The 19714-nt window shown below is 37.9% G+C and overlaps 1 protein-coding gene across 1 annotated transcript in view; it reads left to right on the top strand.

Annotated features, from left to right (window-relative positions):
• Nucleotides 1-8667: 8667 nt before the first annotated feature.
• Nucleotides 8668-19714, top strand: part of LOC136835281 (trypsin-1-like) — a 48805-nt gene continuing 37758 nt past the window's right edge. The window contains exon 1 of the mRNA XM_067098591.1: nucleotides 8668-8851. Within this exon, the coding sequence (XP_066954692.1) occupies nucleotides 8812-8851 (40 nt within the window). The 5' untranslated portion in view covers nucleotides 8668-8811. The remainder of the gene's footprint in view (nucleotides 8852-19714) is intronic.

Here is a 19714-nt window from a genome sequence, read left to right as displayed (position 1 = left end):
AAGAACTCACCTGGAACAGTGTTTCGCTAAATACTATCTTGGCACGAGAAGAACTGATATCTTCCTTTACAGCCGTGAGGAGGCCATGGAGGACCCAGGACAGTGGTGACTCAGTCTAGGTTGCTGCATCGGATAATAAGGACAGCCTTGAGGAAATGGTGAGTTCTTTTGACCATGGCATTGGCAGCATCCTTAACTCCATTAATTTGTCCAGGGAGGTCCATATCTCAGAAATGAAGGCTGTTCCTTGACCGGAGAGTATATTGTCAAATGTGCCAATGCAGGTGACCAGCTGTTGAGGAGGGCCTTGCTGCAGGTAAGGTGTGAGTTTGTTTCAGACACTGGTATTGGTATTGTTTCCGGTCATCATATGGAGAGTTCATTAGGCTGTGAAGATGTATTTGGAGCCATCAGATAGGGGTAGGAGGCCCACTATGTTGGCATGCAGGTGATCATGACTTTGGGGTTGTGGAAGTTTATTGATGTCAGATTCCATGTGGTAGACTATGTTGCTTGTTTATCACTAGAGACATTGTGTGGTTCATGTTTTTACAGCCCTTTTGGCTTTGTACTAAATTAACTTTTGTGTTATCCATTTGGCTGTTGGCCTACCAGACGGGCGGGAGTGTCTGTGGATGAGGTCAGATACATTTCTCTGAAGAGCATCAGGCACAGGGGGTGAGGGCAGCCTTTGCTGGTCTTGTAGAGAATAGTAAGCCCTATGTTGCCAATTTGTTATGGAGACGCTGTTTTTGGGGTCTCAGAGTTGGGTATCGCTGAGCTCACCATACTATATCCACAGCTGGACTCTGTTGATTTCTTTTCTGGATAGTGCATCTGCCACTGGGTTTTTCCTGCCAGGAATATGTCAAATGGTTCATCAAGATTCTGTGATGATCAAGAGCTGGCAATACTGGCAGGAAGAATATGCAGCTAGGTTTATGGTAAGAGAGTGTATGGGTGGTTGGTTTTCCATTAGGATGGTAGAAAGAAATGCCCTCAAGTAGGTGCTTGAGTGCGTAGATGTATGATGAGAAGTTCCCTGAGGAAGGTGCAGTGCTATACTTCCTCTCACCTGGGCTTACTTTTCAAGTGGAGAATACAGTGACTGCTCTGTTACAATGCCTGTTGCAACATGCTGGTTTGTGTGGTTAGTATGAGTTTGGACTGAGGAATGAGGCATGCTGGAGTGGTGGTGGCAGCTAGGGTGTCCATATTGACTGAAGGTGGATTGTTGGGTAGGGCCCCAGATTATGACCTTGGTTTTTCCTCTCAGACGGCCCATGATTTGTGTGATGTTCAGCATGAGTCAGTGGATTGCTGAAGGCCTTTAAGGTGACTGGAATAGGGTATATCCTGACAGCTGATATACTGGACAGGGGTGAATGCTGACCCAGAAATTTGACAAGGTTCCCTGATAACACATTTGCCAGAACGTACTACCAACCTAATATAGCAGAGTAGAGAAGCTGAGAATTTCGTTGACATAGCAGATGCAGAAGGGGAGGTCACTGAGACTGTCATTCATCAGCCTTTGGAGTGTGGCCCCTGAGTTACAGAGGCTGAGGGTAGATAAGTTGAATGTATCCCTTTATCAAGTCGAACTTGGAAAAGATTCTTGCCCTGTGGAGATGGTAGGTAATGTCTGCTATGTTGGGGAGTGGATAATGGTCAGGCTACATTTGTAGGATCCATCTGACTTCTTCACCATATGGAATATGGAGACCCAAGGGCTGGAGGCTTTCTGGCCAATCCTCATGCATTCCATTTCTTTGAAGGACGAGGGAAGATTTTCGAAAGACCAGAACTCTGGAACATGTTTCGGAATACTTCAGCCAGGCAGGAGTGCAGGAACGGTCAAGAAGATGGCATCAGGTACTACTGATCTAGTTGTTATTTACTAGAAAAGGGGAAGGGTGAGCGGGTCAAGAAAGTTGTACTGGAAAGATACACAGTACTAAGGCAAAACAAATTGTAGGTAAGGCGACAATTCTTACTTATAAATGCATATAGTAAATTCAAAAAATTAAATTTATTTTTACAAAGGAAAAATATGTACAAGACTTCTAAAAGGTTGAAACATAAAGCCTACCAGCTGAATTAAAACTTCTCACAGGTGCCCCACCCGCAGATATAGGAAAACTCACTAGTTCTTCACCGGGTGATGACCAGATGAAGAGGTCATGACCCCGTGAAGAACTAGAGTGTTCCTATATCTGCGGGTGGGGCATCGGTGAAAAGCTTTAATTCTTTTTCCAGTTTTGAAGAAAATTCTTGTGCGCATCAGCCGTTTGGTTACATAACGCAATACACGATAAAAGGGTTTAAACATCTAACGGTGATCTACTTTCATCATGCTGTGGAACTGATTAGTAAATCTTTGAGCACTAGAAGGTCAAACAAGACCGTGACTGTTATTGTAGTCAGAGTCACCTGTACAATGAAGATTTATACAAGCGCCAGATCTCTATAAACCTTCATTGCACTGACTGAGATATGGAATCTGTCTTGATGCGTCCTTCTTTTCCTGACCATTGTGAAAGCTCAGTTTTTCTTTACATGGTTATCCCTTTGATATAAGTTTACGGTAAAAATGTATCACCTTGTATAGTAACCTGAACTATCAGTCATCGAATATGCTATAAATGCACCTACGGACAAGAGACATTCATAACCAGTTTTCATTTTAATAGCAATCACTGTTACGCTTTTTCGATCATAGCGCTGAGGAGATTTGACCTTCTGTATGAAGTATGATGCTAAAGTTTTTTTCTAAGAATTCCCAGTTTCAGAGAACCACGACATGTTTTACGAAAATATAAAACAACTCTCTCTCTCTCTCTCTCTCTCTCTCTCTCTCTCTCTCTCTCTCTCTGATTAACGAACACACAACCACACAAGCAAGCACTGCGTCCAGTAGTAAATATATGCAAATGGGATCCTGGGATATGTTCACCTAAGATCATAAGAGACAACGAACACTCATACTCCATTAAGGTCGCTGGAGTACGCAAAATAACTGCTTGTTACCTGTCTCACGAGACAGTCCCTTAGCAATCCCTAAATTCCTTTCTTTATTCAAGACTTTCCCAGACTGTAAGGAGGGTGGATCTTTTTATTTTTTTAAATAAAAATATCATCATCATCATCACCATCATCATAAAGACAAAATTTGAAGAGAATAGCAACGTTCTCGGTCACTAGGAAAAATTTGTTTAGAAGATACTGCCATTAAAGAAAAGTTCCTTTAGAAGTCCAAACATAGCCTCACACCCACCCACTGTGTATGTGAGAGAGAGAGAGAGAGAGAGAGAGAGAGACAGAGAGAGAGAGAGAGAGAGAGACAGACAGACAGACAGAATGAAAATATAATAAAGCACAAATATATTTATTCGTAAAATGAAAAGTCTTGAGATACAACACAGTGGATGAAAATCAGAGAAATTTTATGTATAAATACCACTGAGCTTTATCCATGTTTATGAAATAAAAATTGAATTGACGAAGGCTGAAAAATCTGTCCATTGGTCTTCTAATTCAAGAAAATAGGACTGTAAGTTTTCAAGATAATTTGCATCGAAAATAATATCCTTATCATTTTTACGTCAAGTCTACATTCGGCCGTAACTCCGTTCTTGCACTGCCCTTCGATCGCTTTCATTCATATCCCAGGAATGAGTTTTCAGCAACTGAGAGACAATCTGTTCTCATTTTAAACCTTTCTGAGTTTGTATGTGAGTGTGTTTGTGCTTAAATATGTGACTGTCACTAACTTTCAGAGTCTTCCTTTTGATTCAACTCCGTAAATTACATTCCTCCCCATTTCACCGCGGACTTTTCCCATGAATTTTTTTCCTCCTCTCAGTCAGGCAGTTAAGCTGGACCTTCCTCACCAAGCATTCTAAACAGTACTCCCATCGCCACACCCATCGTACTCAGCTATAAACAAGCTCCGAGGAAATGACTAACAATTTTATGCATTCTCGAGATCCTCATCCGAGCAGGATTTCTCTTCCATAAATCGAGGCTCGGCTTAGGATCTTCCTGCCCTGCGAACAGGTGGTTGGGAGGGAGGAATAAATGAAGAGAAGAAGACTGAAGGCCATAGCCTGCGATTTATTCAGGAAGAAAATACGGTGAAGATTTTCTTCCCATTTTTCTTTGTCATTACGCTAGAGATTATATATACATATTTCTGACTTTATAGTTCCGCTATATTCATTGAAGTCTGAAAGCCCAACTATCTCCTATTTGCATATTTACCAACATGCTGGTTGCTGGTCTTAAGTACTGGTAACACATAAAAGCAAACACTTGAATTTTAATTGTTTTTGTAAGTAATAATGTAAATAAATTCAGTGAAAATTGGTTTTAAGATATTTGTGATCTTATAGGCATAAGATAGCATCTGAATATAATTTGCTGGCTTGTTTATTCCTTTTGCTGTTAAGTAGACAAGTACAAACTGAGATAAGGAGACAAAAAAAGATTGGGGAGAGAGATTTTTTAATATTCATGAGAAAAAAGAAGAGACTTCTAACGCACTGTATTTCCCAATACTAAATACTGGTTGGTTTATTTGAATATTTTATTACAGAAAGCTTAATAAATGGTCTTGATCTTTCCATAAACTCAGGTCGTTGCCTGACTAATTATTAAGGTAGAACAGAAGAATGCTACATTTCTCGAAGTATTTTTAAACCTTTTACAAACAATAATGTGATTTTAGTACAAGGAAGCAATGTTGACTCCAGAAGGAATTTCTAAATGGCAAGGAATTAGAATATGAAGTCCAATAGGTTCCGGGTAAGCACCGAGGATGAGGTGCCCTCATCCTTAAAGTAGGATCCAAAAAGGTTTAATTGACCTTATTTGGTTTCCATGGCTCTTGAAATAGACCCATATTATCAGATTTCTTAATTAAAGCGCGCCTTGTACCTCCATAAATCATTTTTATATCTTTGGGTGCTTTTTCTTCGCTAACGTGAGTGACCGGGACCCGGGGGGGTTTGGGTGGCAAACATATTATCCGAGTGTGGATTCTTTATCATATTGTTCCTTCTTCTGGCCTTTCACTGCTGACACGATAAAACAAGTAAAAAATGCCCCGAAGTTTCTTCGATCCAGTCGAGTTTTCTGTGCAGCGTATGATGCTGTATGAAACTTCTAGCCACGGCCCATGAAACTCAGCCACGGTCCGGTGGTGGCCTGTTTTATTGGTACCTATAGCCGTGCCAGAAGTACGATTATGGCTAACTTTAAACTTAAATAAAGTAAAAACTACTGACGCTAAAGGGTTGCAATTTGGTGTGTTTGATGACTGGAGGGAGGATGATCAACATACCAATTTGCAACCTTCTAGACTCAGTATTTTTTAAGATCTGAAGACGGACAGAAAAAGTGCGGACGGACAGACAAAGCCGTCACAATAGTTTTCTTTTACAGAAAATTAAAAATCTGATTCGCTTCATAAACCGCTTTTTAATGGCGTGGTCGGAGCATTTACGGGAAGATAATGTCTCACGAATCATTTTAGATTTCGCAGCCTTATACTCAGGGAAACAAGACCTTAGGGTAGGCCTACGTGAGAATAAATTGCTTGCTAGTCCAGCCTCTGTTGAAATGCCATGGTCGCTAAAGGAATGAATACAAGACATAGGAAAATGGGGATTTTATATACTGTGCGCGTGTAGTTTGCAGTATCCTTAGTCATTATTAGTGTAAATAAAATTATATAGTTTTTTATTTAAAAGGTTATACAGTTTGGTACGGAACGTATTGAAGTATTCAAATACCGGATCCTAAACTTCCCATATGTCATTCATCAAATATTTCATCCAGGCCATGTACAAAGCTTTTAGGCTTTATCATTTCAGTCTCGAAGCGTTCCATATATATTTGCTAGAGTGGACTGCCCATGCCACACCCGAATTTCTCAAGATGACTGCTTATTCAAGCTAAAGCGCATAATGAAAATTTATACAGAAATCAGCTTGTTTTTAAAAATAGGGCAATGCAGTTTTAGAATGACCTTGACATATATAAGGATAAAATTCTCTTAACAATTCGGGAAGTTTGTTCTTTTTTGGAAAAACTGTTGTTGCTAAAGAAACATACAGGAAAGTATATCGTCGTTTTACCAGCTTTAGAAGTGATAGTGATACCACTTAACTTTCTTACTGTTTAACCAGACACCTATCAGTTAAGACATTCCCAAAATCACTTTTATGTAGCATGTCTTTTTAAAACGAAAAGTCTGAGAGGAGAAATATATTATGAGAGTAAACCAAAACCTTGAGTAACGAGCATGGAGACCAAGTTGCTTCTTTTATACAAAATGAGAATAATTTAGAAATCACGTAAATAAGGTTTTTCTAGACTGATATTGTGAAAGTTTTGTCTTTACATATTTGTATAGCAAAACAATCTACCGCAGTATTAACTTCTACTTCAGAGACAAATTCTGTATAAGATAAATTAATTAAGGTAACCATGACTAACAGGTGTATGATCTTTGCATCTAAAAATGAATGCTAACAAAATGGGAGGCAAGACATAAAAATGAATATTTGGGTAGGCGAAAACCAGAAGTAGTTGAATAGTACAAGTATAACAGCGTCCATGCAGCAGATGGCAATAGTATGAGACGAAACCGAGTTACCAAATAGGGAAAATAGTGAAATAACAAAATCTTTCTAAAAAAAAAAAGGGGGGGGGCTTTGGAAAGGAAAGGAGTTTCTATCGGAGCAAAATTTGGAAAGTGTGAAAATATTACATAACGAAATTTTCCACAGGGGACAGAAGCTTGGACTTTAACACGAATGGCAGAGAAAAAACCTTGCAAAAGGTTGAAATGAATATTGCCTGCATAGTGTCTCTTTGGATAGAAGGGTTGAAGATGTGAGAAACTAAGAGATCTAGAAATAAAGTAAAAAAAAAAATATCAGCCTAGTTGAAAGGAATGATCAGAACGTATTGGGGACTGTCATGGGGAGAGAATGGGAAGGTTATCGATAGGTTGGTAAGACAGTTCTATAAATCGGAATTTTGCCAGTACAGTGTTGGCGAATTGCTAGGAGGAGATGCTGGAATGCAAAGGTTTTAGAATCTAGGATGTACGAGAGAGCCTACAAGGAGCTGGGATTGTGTTGCACAAGGAGATCGACACACTGCTGATGAGCATTCTGTGCAAGTGTATAAAGAGACTCACATTGAGGACAGTTTTTTTAACAAATGGGGTCCATCCTTGAATCAGCAATTGAAGGATGAGCTTGGCAGTGGCTAGTCTATTTTCTTTATAGTGGCATCGTCTATTAGGGTAAACGCCTCACTGAGAGAGAGAGAGAGAGAGAGAGAGAGAGAGAGAGAGAGAGAGAGAGAGAGAGAGAAAATATATATATACATACATACATATATATATATATATATATATATATATATATATATATATACATACATATATGTATATATATATACAGTATATGTGTGTATGTGCACACACATACACATATATACTGTATATATATATATATATACATGTACACATATATATAAATATATATACATATATATAATATAACAACATATTTGTGTGTTTCTGTTTGCGTTTATGAGCGCGCGCGTGCTCGCTTTTGCGCATTTCCACATGTGCATGCATATATTTTCATAATTTACGCACCTCTCTCTTTAACTATGACAACATTAGCCATCTTCGATATATATATATATATACATAATTATATATATATATACATATATGTATGCATATATATATATATATATTACATATATATATAGGCTACTGTACATATATGTATATATATGCGTGTTCGTGTGTATGTATATGTATATGTATATCTACCATATATAATATATATATATATATATATATATATATATATATATATATATATATATATATATATATATATATATATATGCACATAAAAATATTTAGTTTTACAATAATATAAAAATATTTTTAAATAATTTATCAACAGTAAATGTATCTCGCACCACTAAAATCATCCGTGGTGCATGTCACCCGTTGTTCAGTATCAACTAATTTAAAATTAAAAACCTTGTCCTACAATTCATACTTGCATACATACATACATACATACATACAACAGCAAAATAGGTCCCGGGACAAAGATACTTTGCATTTTCCTCCCGTCTTTATGAATGAGGCCAGTGTCCTTTCCCACAGACTAGGCCACCCAACTTTTGAACAAAGTTAATGACCGCATGGGCTGACCTTCAACCCTGTTTCGTAAAAGTCGCACCAGAGGATCTAGATTCGACATATTTTACTGTATAACTGGAAGGAAAATTCGGATATCCGATGGTCACTTCCATTAACAGTACTTCCTTCCCTAGATTACGCTTTTTCTGTTATTTGTGGAATGTTTATCACACAGCGCTAAGTAACGGATTTCGTAATCATCGAGGGAAATCGACCACCGGCGTAGTTGTTTAAGGAAACAGGCCAAGCACCCTCTCTCATCACTTCTTTGAAATCATCTAAAACATGCCACCGTTATTGCGAAATGAAACAGTCCTGCGCGGCGTAAAGCAAAAGTTACGGAAACGAAAAAAAAAAACGTTTAAAATTACGAACCCGAAACTCGAGCGGCATTGGCGGATGGATATAAGAGAAAGTCTCTTGAGGTCCGCAGTGCCAGAAGGTGTTATCGAGTGAAAGGGAGAAGGAGATTAACGGCAGTCCTCCGACGGCAGCGTCACTGAGTGAACGAGAAGTGATCGAGCCTTGTGTAACACCAACTCCAGTAAAAAAAAAAAAACGCCAATATGAGACTGGCTTTGCTGTGCGCTCTTCTGCTCCTTGGAGGTAAGTCAGAAAAATTATTCTTGTGGCAATGACGAGAAAACTTCTTGCTAAACGCAAGTGTCAGTCGTTTACAACTAAAAGCAGTGTCAGGCATTAGCACTGAGGTACATTTCCAAACGCAAAAATATCAATGGCAAAGGTCACGCAAACAATAACAATAAAAATCATGCGAGTCATATCTTATGCTGGAAGGTATTTCATAGAAGTATGGCGAAAGGGCATGTTTCGTATAAGGTTTATAAAGGGTTTTCATGTATATTTTGCTCAGTAAATCAATAATGATAAATGAAGAGCATTGCAAATATACTTATATATATAAATATATATATACATATATATATATATATATATATATATATATATATATATATATATATATATATATATATATATATATATAAATTACATAGCTGACACAAGCTGAAAACTCCTACATTTTGTCAGACTTAGTTGGGAAAAAATTTAAATGAATTGTTTTAGAGAAGACTCAATACCTATGGAAACACACAAACACTACATGGCAACACACATATACGTATTCTGTGTGTACTTGTAAAGACAGATAGATAACCTAATAGAATTAATCATTATTCTCTGTGCCTCTGAAGCAACGCAAGTGATCCATAGCATCAAAAACAAAGTGCCTCTCTTAGAGGAGTGTTCAGTAAACTGCGATTTAATGAACTCCAGTTCTCATAGTGAAAATGGCATTATAAACATACGAAAACGAACATTCACAAAATCTTTTGTTATCACACAAGGATAAAAGAAATTTTACAAATAATGAGGCCACAAACGTCTTTCAAATTTGCTCTCGCGGGTCGACAAGAGTTCAGAGGTGCACATCAGGCCTCATTTCTCTTTCAGCACTTACCGTTCTGGTAAAGGCCTGCCTAATCTAAACCAGTAAAAAAGCTTTTCGTAAATCATTGCTATTCGGTGTGGAGAACTTTCATTTAAGTTTTCTGTAAGAGAAAACTATTGTGCGGTTTTGCCTGTCAGTCCGCACTTTTTTCAGTCCGCATTTTTCTGTCCGCACTTTTTTCTGTCTGAACTTTTTTCTGTCCGCACTTTTTCTGTCAGCCCTCTGATCTTAAAAAGTACTGAGGCTAGAGGGCTGCAAATTGTTATGTTGATCATCTACCCTCCAGTCATCAAACATACCAAATTGCAGCCCTCTAGCCTCAGTAGTCATTTTATTTAAGGTTAAAGTTAGCCATAATCGTGCTTCTGTCAATGATATAGGATAGGCCACCACCTGGCCGTGGTTAAAGTTTCATGGGCCGCGGCTCAAACAGCAGTATACCGAGACCAACGAAAGATAGATCCTTTTTCGGTGGTCTTGATTATACGCTGTAGCGGCTGTACGGAAAACTCGATTGCGCCGAAGAGACTTCGGCGCATTTTTTACTTGTTTCTTATTTGAGTTATTTATAGCTCATGAATGCAGAAACTCTTTAGCAAACATCTGGACGAAAATGAAATAACGACACATTAACCCGGTCCAAACTTTCTGCATATTGTCTAATAGTTGCACAAAAGGGTACAACAGTTTGTATCTGTAACAATAATTGAAATATTAATTTGGTTCTGAGTCATATTAAGCTATTAAATAGCATGACTTAGTTAACATAAAATTTCAAATAATAACTAGCATATTGATGACATTATTAATCGCAATGATGAGAATAAAAATAGATGGCAATACGAAAACTTTCAGCATTGCGAATAATGAGATGGGATACGTAGAGGCAATACGAAAACTTTCAGCACTGGGAATAATGAGATGGGATACGTAGAGGCAATACGAAAACTTTCAGCATTGGGAATAATGAGATGGGACACGTAGAGGCAATACGAAAACTTTCAGCAATGGGAATAATGAGATAGGATACGTAGATATTTAGTTACCATACTAACGAATGCCATGAAAATATTAGTAACCAAGAAATTAACATTTAACAGTGGTGCTAGACATGCAACCCATATTCTCAGTTTTCGTATGCTAATAATAATAATAATAATAATAATAATAATAATAATAATAATAATAATAATAATCAACGTTCAATAAAAATATTGTAATAGTTCTGACACGGATAACCAATATGGCAGCAGTTGTAGCAGTCACAGAAGGAAATCTGGTTACAAGAAGAGTAAAAACTGAAATTGGTCGAAATGAAGATGACATTCACCTAGGGAAGAAAACGACAGGAGAGAACACCACCAAATCACTCAAACTTTCTCTGCCAACTCTTGCAAGAATAAAAAGAGGGCTAAACTTCTCTGAGTACCAAGAAAAGAGTAGGTAATTAAAATCATCGAGGTCATCAAAACTCATTTCAATCATCCCTGTAATACAGGCTTTTATAAATGCAATCAGTGAGCATTCATAAGTATTATTCTTAAAAGAATTTTTCTGTTAAGCTATAAGTAACTTCTCTCTGTGCTTCTAAGCTGATTGAGAAAAGATAAATATACCTGCTAAGACTTCCTGGTATATAAATTCTCAGACGAGATTTCTCTTACATCACAAATTCTGCAGTCCCGACGTTGCGTAATAACTTGAATATTCAGGGAGAAACTCTCGAGAATAAATTGATTGAAATGTGAGCCTTTATATTTCTAATCGAAGAGCCGGGAGAGAGACGGGGACGATATTTCGTGCAAATTCTTTCCTTTGACTCTTTAGTATTATACAAAAACAGGTAATCACCAGGAGCAGTTGTTACCAATAATTAGGTCTCATTCTTTTACATACACACTTATGCTCTCTCTCTCTCTCTCTCTCTCTCTCTCTCTCTCTCTCTCTCTCTCTCTCTCTCTCTCTCTCTCTCTCTCTCTCTCTATATATATATATATATATATATATATATATATATATATATATATATAATATATATATATAATATATATATGTGTGTGTGCATGTATATATACAGCATATATATATATATATATATATATATATATATATATATATATATATATATATATATATATATATATATATATGCAGTATATATGTGTATATGTATGTGTTTGTATAAACATGCAAAAATATTTGTACATCCATGCGGGTGTATCCTGAAACAGAAAATTATATATGTTGTTGAATTTATCAGTTTTTACGAATACGACTAATACTGAAATAGCAGTGTACATGGTAACTGTAAAATAAAAATTCCTTAGAAAGGATGGGTGTAAAAGCATATACAGTACAGTGTTTGAGTCTTCCAGTAAAATGAAGAAGGAATGCTTAAATGAGCTGGACAGGTGTACGCCAAAAAGTCGAAGGTGATTAGTCATTATGTCTAGGGTAAGACAGAATATATATATATATATATATATATATATATATATATATATATATATATATATATATATATATATATATACATACACCCACAAACAGGTATATATATGTATATATATGTGTGCGTGGGATGGTATGTGTCTATGTATCTGCGTATTATTATGCAAATGAGGACCCATTTGGCCGAGACGTTCCAACCTCGCCTCACCCAGCAAGACTAGAGTTAAATTCCTCTAAGGGGAAACGGCTTGGACCCGTTTTCTGATAGAATCCGCTGCATCCTTGTGTTGACGTAAACAGCAAATTATGCACCTGGTGGTTAGCCAACTGTGATAGAAGAGAGCATGGGTTAACAACCTTATCACAACAAGACTTGCTGAAAACCTGCAAGTTAACTCTCTGAAACCACCCTCTATCAAAGAGAAAATTTGCATAGTTGAGATATGTATGTATATATATATATATATATATATATATATATATATATATATATATATATATATATATATATTAACTTTATCACATACACAATTGTTCTGTGCATTAGTAGAATTGCTAAAGGACTTCATTCAAAGTTTGAATGAGGTCCTTTTAGTAATATATATATATATATGTATATATATATATATATATATATATATATATATATATATATATATATATATATATATATATATATATATATATATATATACGGGTTTGCGTCTCCCCAGGGAGATGAAAAATCAGTGGCTCTATATCATGATCAGCTACTGCGCGGTGTGGGGTATGGGGTGGGTTGTTGAAACCATTCTTTGAAGCTTGAATTTCAAGTCAATGACCTTTGTGTGCTTGTTCCATATGAATGAGTTTCATCTACTGAAATAATAATAACGAATAACAATGTCTAGGGTTTGGCCAGGAAATGCCCTTCCCTATTTCTACGCGACAGGACGAGAAATGTCAGAATTCAGTAAATGGCGGGGGTTATTTTCCGGCACTTTCTACTGTACTCTACTTATTGATCATTGTCAGTCATACTGGGCCGTTTGGGTACTTGTTGATCATTTTCAGTCATACTAAGCCATTTGCTAAGAATATAGAGAATGAACTCTAAAATGTTTTGAATTAATGTTTTGAACATTGGCCTTGCTTGATCTGTTACTCTTTCGCCTAGTCTGTCCAAAGGGGCGAACAGAACATCGCTGTATACTTATCATCAGGAACAGATTTGTAACCCATTAAGAAAATGCTACTGTGTTACAAGGATGATGTAAAGTTATTCTTAGGACAGTAACATAAATATTAAACTTCTCTTAGTACCAAGAAAAGAGTAGATAATCAAAATCAATGAGCGTTTTGTGATGCAAGGAAAGTGCTGAGACAAAGTGGTACTTGGATTTTAGTTTCGTCAGAGTCGATAAGTGTCATCAAAAGTAATTTCAGTCACCCCTGTAATCTTGGATGTGAGCATGAACAACGCTGCTAATACACGCTATAGGTTACTTAATATCCGCAGGCTATTTGTCTCATACTGAATTCCATTTGACCTAAGCATCATATTGTCAGAGAATTGCAACAATAAAATCTATATGAAAATTCCAAACTATTTCCTGAAACAGACCAGACCGACGTCATTGTTAAAGAAAAACGAATATTACCACTGATACCTCTACTATTATTACTCTTGTTTTTACTGCTGGGCCGCTGTGGTTGCTGTGGTGGCAGTGGTCAGCAAACTGTCTACAAGTAGGTCTAGACGACGCAATACTTCAAATTTATTCAGAAAATCAAAGCACTTGTTCACCCGGTGACTCTATTAACATCTTTTGGCATAGCCAAGGTCCTTTAAATATACTCAGAGTATATTTAAAGGATCTTGGGCATAGCTATAGTTGCAAGATTACAAAAAAATTAAAGTACTAAACTATGCTGTTCAGCAATGAGCAAAGCATAGAAATCAGTCAAGTCTTAAGTGGCTTGCAACTGTAAATAATATCGAAATATTCTCAGAGACAGGGTCGAGAGCAAAGAGTGGAAATTCTAGATAACCAAACAATGACTGGTGTAGCTTGAATGCTGCATCCATGCAAACGCTAAAATTACACTGAAGAGAAAAGAAAGTGGCACGAATTCTCGTCGTGATATCGGTAGTATCGACGTAAAACTGAAGTAGAGCATAAAATATGTAACACGCTTGTGCGAGACAGACAGACAGACAGACAGACGCCATATCCGTTAATTCCAGACGTGTAACGTAAATGAATCATTGACTTTGAGAGAGAGAGAGAGAGAGAGAGAGAGAGAGAGAGAGGAAAAAATACTAACCAAACGGAGTGTGCAAATAGCAAATTAAGAAGGCTCTTTCGGTCCTGCATCGTCATAAACAAAAGAAAAAAGAGAAGAAAGAAAAAAGAAACGGGTTAGTTTCACTTCTATCTCCATAGACAATCATAACGGGCCTCCCTGACGGTGTCTGACAAATCGCCAGTCATCACCCATTTGACGACCTATCCCTCTTCCTCTTCCTCATGCCCTCTGCTAGGTGGGTATCCAGGGCATTCGCACGGGAATCTCTCCGTGGGTTTGTTTAGGTCTTTGCCACCGCCGACTGCCTCTGGGAGACAGAACCAAAGCGGCTGAATCTGTTTGCTTAGGCTATAAATTTGTAAATAATCATATTAGTTTTAATTCTGTATAAAAGATAATACGCGTACTTTTTGTCTGAGTATAATGATGTATATTGTTTTACACCTGTGGTTATGTGTGATAAATGAATCACGTACAAAAGAGATAATAATCATATATATATATATATATATATATATATATATATATATATATATATATATATATATATATATATATATATATATATATATATATGTATGTATATATGTGTGTGTGCGTGTGTGTATGCATGTATGTATATGTATATACATATACATATATATACATATATACATACATACATACATACGCGATTATATATATTTACTATTAACCTCATCTATTCCACTATGGGTAAAGAAAAACAAAGCACCAATCACTGCCATATTTATCTTTCATCGACTAAAGTAAAAGGAGCTGAATGACAGAAAAGAAAAATCGCAAAATTGCAGCAAAAATCTTAAAGCTGTTAAGTCACTGAGCACAAAGTAGACCGAGAGCGATGACCAACACAAAAAGGTCCACCGGAGCTCAAAGAAACATTAAGACCGGGAAAGTAGTCCCAGTTTGTAGCATCCGAACCTTCTTCGTCTGTAAATAAAGCCTCTTTAACTTGCATTCTCTCTTATTTTCAGTAATTAAAAGTAAATTCCCTAGAACCGGTGGCAAAAAGGAAAGATGTATATGATATAAAGGAGAAGAAATTGATATTGAGTATTTTGTTGTTGTACCAATGAAAATACATTAGCTAGGTAATTGACGGAAGCTGTTCATTGAGTACAAAAGCCTTATACACTTTGTCAAACGCTACCCCTTCAAGTTATGTTGCTGTTTTTAAATAATTTATGAATCAATACCGTCTATAAAGAGACAATATTAAGCAAAGACAACAGGAAAAAATAATCAAAGTGAATGTTTACTATAATGTAACTCAGTAGCAAATGAAATAAAAAATCTACGAGCAAGTTATAATCTTCTTCACTGTTGCTTACTACATTTGCGCAAACTTCGTAGAGAAAGAGGTTTTCTTTTATTATCACAAATAACCGACAGATTTGGGAAACTGTATCCCTGATATTGAAAAATAAATTGTTATTTATTAATACTTTTGGTCACACATTAGGTAGAAATAACAATTCCGCAGTATAATTTTTTCTATTTTATCTCAAAAAACCTGCTCTATCATAAATCGTCAGTATTAATGATAAATTCGCGTTCTTGACAAACTCTGAAAAGTCAAGGTGAAACTCGGCTCCCGACAGCTGAAACTGCAAAGATAAAAATAGAATGAAATTGATGACTGACATTTGATCATAAAAGATACGCGTGACCTTACAGGAAATTTGTGCTGTCGATTGCCTAGACATTTGACCAAATTTCTGATAAACTTTGCAACTATCATTACAAATGCTGCAACTAATATCAATTTTGTTAGTTTTAGGTTTTGCTTAATTAGCCTACATTTTGCATTATCGTTATTAGGTACTTTTACATAAACTAGGTATTACAACAAAAAAAAGGATTTGAAGAAAATAAAACCGGTAAAAATATTATTTAATCCTCTTGACTCACAAATTATAACTGGAATTATTACAATACCATGAATCACTACGATGCAACCATCAGGCTTTTTAAGAATTAATACGTGATATCTAATGCTCCTCCAGTACCATGCAAGCACATTCACGTTCATTACTGCGATACAGTCATCATCAGGTCCTCTGATCCTGGAATGTACAGCTCATAGTCAGGCACAATGACCCTAAGAATGTACAGCTCACAGTCAGGCACAATGGTCCTAGGATTGTACAACGGCACAATGACCCTAGGAATGTACAACTCATAGTTAGGCACAATGACCCTAGCAATGTGCAACTCATAGTCAGGCACAATGACCTAGGAATGTGCAACTCATAGTCAGGCACAATGACCTAGGAATGTGCAACTCATAGTCAGGCACAATGACCCTAGGAATGTACAACTCATAGTCAGGCACAATGACCCTAAGAATGTACAGCTCACAGTCAGGCACAATGGTCCTAGGAATGTACAACGGCACAATGACCCTAGAAATGTACAACTCATAGTCAGGCACAATGACCCTAGCAATGTGCAACTCATAGTCAAGCACAATGACCCTAGGAATGTGCAACTCATAGTCAGGCACAATGACCCTAGGAATGTACAACTCATAGTCAGGCACAATGACCCTAAGAATGTACAGCTCACAGTCAGGCACAATGGTCCTAGGAATGTACAACGACACAATGACCCTAAGAATGTACAACTCATAGTCAGGCACAATGACCCTAGGAATGTACAACTCATAGTCAGGCACAATGACCCTAGGAATGTACAACTCATAGTCAGGCACAATGACCCTAAGAATGTGCAACTCATAGTCAGGCACAATGACCCTAGGAATGTGCAACTCATAGTCAGGCACAATGACCCTAGCAATGTACAACTCATAGTCAGGCACAATGACCCTAAGAATGTACAGCTCACAGTCAGGCACAATGGTCCTAGGAATGTACAACGGCACAATGACCCTAGGAATGTACAACTCATAGTCAGGCACAATGACCCTAGGAATGTACAACTCATAGTCAGGCACAATGACCCTAGGAATGTACAACTCATAGTCAGGCACAATGACCCTAGGAATGTGCAACTCATAGTCAGGCACAATGACCCTAGGACAAATGTACAACTCATAGTCAGGCACAATGACCCTAGGAATGTACAACTCATAGTCAGGCACAATGACCCTAGGAATGTACAACTCATAGTCAGGCACAATGACCCTAGGAATGTGCAACTCATAGTCAGGCACAATGACCCTAGGAATGTGCAACTCATAGTCAGGCACAATGACCCTAGGAATGTACAACTCATAGTCAGGCACAATGATCCTAGGAATGTACAACTCATAGTCAGGCACAATGATCCTAGGAATGTACAACTCATAGTCAGGCACAATGACCCTAGGAATGTACAACTCATAGTCAGGCACAATGGTCCTAGGAATGTACAACTCATAGTCAGGCACAATGGTCCTAGGAATGTACAGCTCATAGTCAGGTACAATGACCCTAGGAATGTACAATTCATAGTCAGGCACAGTGGTCCTAGGAGTGTACAACTCATAGTCAGGCACAATGGTCCTAGGAATGCACAACTCATAGTCAGGCACAATGTTCCTAGGAATGTACAGCTCATAGTCAGGCACAATGACCCTAGGAATGTACAACTCATAGTCAGGCACAATGACCCTAGGAATGTACAACTCATAGTCAAGCACAATGACCCTAGGAATGTACAACTCATAGTCAGGCACAATGACCCTAGGAATGTACAGCTCATAGTCAGGCACAATGACCCTAGGAATGTACAGCTCATAGTCAGGCACAATGACCCTAGGAATGTACAGCTCATAGTCAGGCACAATGACCCTAGGAATGTACAACTCATAGTCAGGCACAATGACCCTAAGAATGTACAGCTCATAGTCAGGCACAATGTTCCTAGGAATGTACAGCTCATAGTCAGGCACAATGACCCTAGGAATGTACAGCTCATAGTCAGGCACAATGACCCTAGGAATGTACAGCTCATAGTGTCAGGCACAATGACCCTAGGAATGTACACTCATAACAGTCAGGCACAATGACCCTAGAATGCACAACTCATAGTCATTTGTTCTAGGAATGTACAGCTCATAGTCAGGCACAATGACCTAGGAATGCTGGCTCTGTGAACACAATGACCCTAGGAGATGTACAGCTCATAGTCAGGCACAATGACCCTAGGAATGTACAGCTCTAGTCAGGCACAATGACCTAAGAATGCACAGCTCATAGTCAGGCACAATGTTCCCTGGAATGTACAGCTCATAGTCAGGCACAATGACCTAGGAATGTACACAGCTCATAGTCAGGCACAATGACCTAAGATGTACAGCTCATAGTCCAGGCACAATGACCCTAAGATGTACAACTCATAGTCAGGCACAATGACCCTAAGAATGCACAACTCATAGTCAGGCACAATGTTCCATAGGAAAGATGTACCAGCTCATGAGTCAGGCACCAGGCACAATGACCCTAGGAATGTACAGCTCATAGTCAGGCACAATGACCCTAGGAATGTGCAACTCATAGTCAGGCACAATGACCCTAGGAATGTACAGCTCATAGTCAGGCACAATGACCCTAGGAATGTACAACTCATAGTCAGGCACAATGACCCTAAGAATGCACAACTCATAGTCAGGCACAATGTTCCTAGGAATGTACAGCTCATAGTCAGGCACAATGACCCTAGGAATGTACAGCTCATAGTCAGGCACAATGACCCTAGGAATGTACAGCTCATAGTCAGGCACAATGACCCTAGGAATGTACAGCTCATAGTCAGGCACAATGACCCTAGGAATGTACAGCTCATAGTCAGGCACAATGACCCTAGGAATGTACAACTCATAGTCAGGCACAATGACCCTAGGAATGTACAGCTCATAGTCAGGCACAATGACCCTAGGAATGTACAACTCATAGTCAGGCACAATGACCCTAGGAATGTACAGCTCATAGTCAGGCACAATGACCCTAGGAATGTACAACTCATAGTCAGGCACAATGACCCTAGGAATGTACAACTCATAGTCAAGCACAATGACCCTAGGAATGTACAACTCATAGTCAGGCACAATGACCCTAGGAATGTACAGCTCATAGTCAGGCACAATGACCCTAGGAATGTACAGCTCATAGTCAGGCACAATGACCCTAGGAATGTACAGCTCACTGAGTCAGGCACAATGACCCACAGGATGTACAACTCATAGTCAAACACAATGACCCTAGCCATAGTCAGGCTGTGAGATGCCTAATCAC

Source organism: Macrobrachium rosenbergii, chromosome 55 (genome assembly GCF_040412425.1).
Source record: "Macrobrachium rosenbergii isolate ZJJX-2024 chromosome 55, ASM4041242v1, whole genome shotgun sequence".
NCBI classification, from domain to species: domain Eukaryota; kingdom Metazoa; phylum Arthropoda; class Malacostraca; order Decapoda; family Palaemonidae; genus Macrobrachium; species Macrobrachium rosenbergii.
This window is presented reverse-complemented; position numbering and strand designations above follow the sequence as displayed.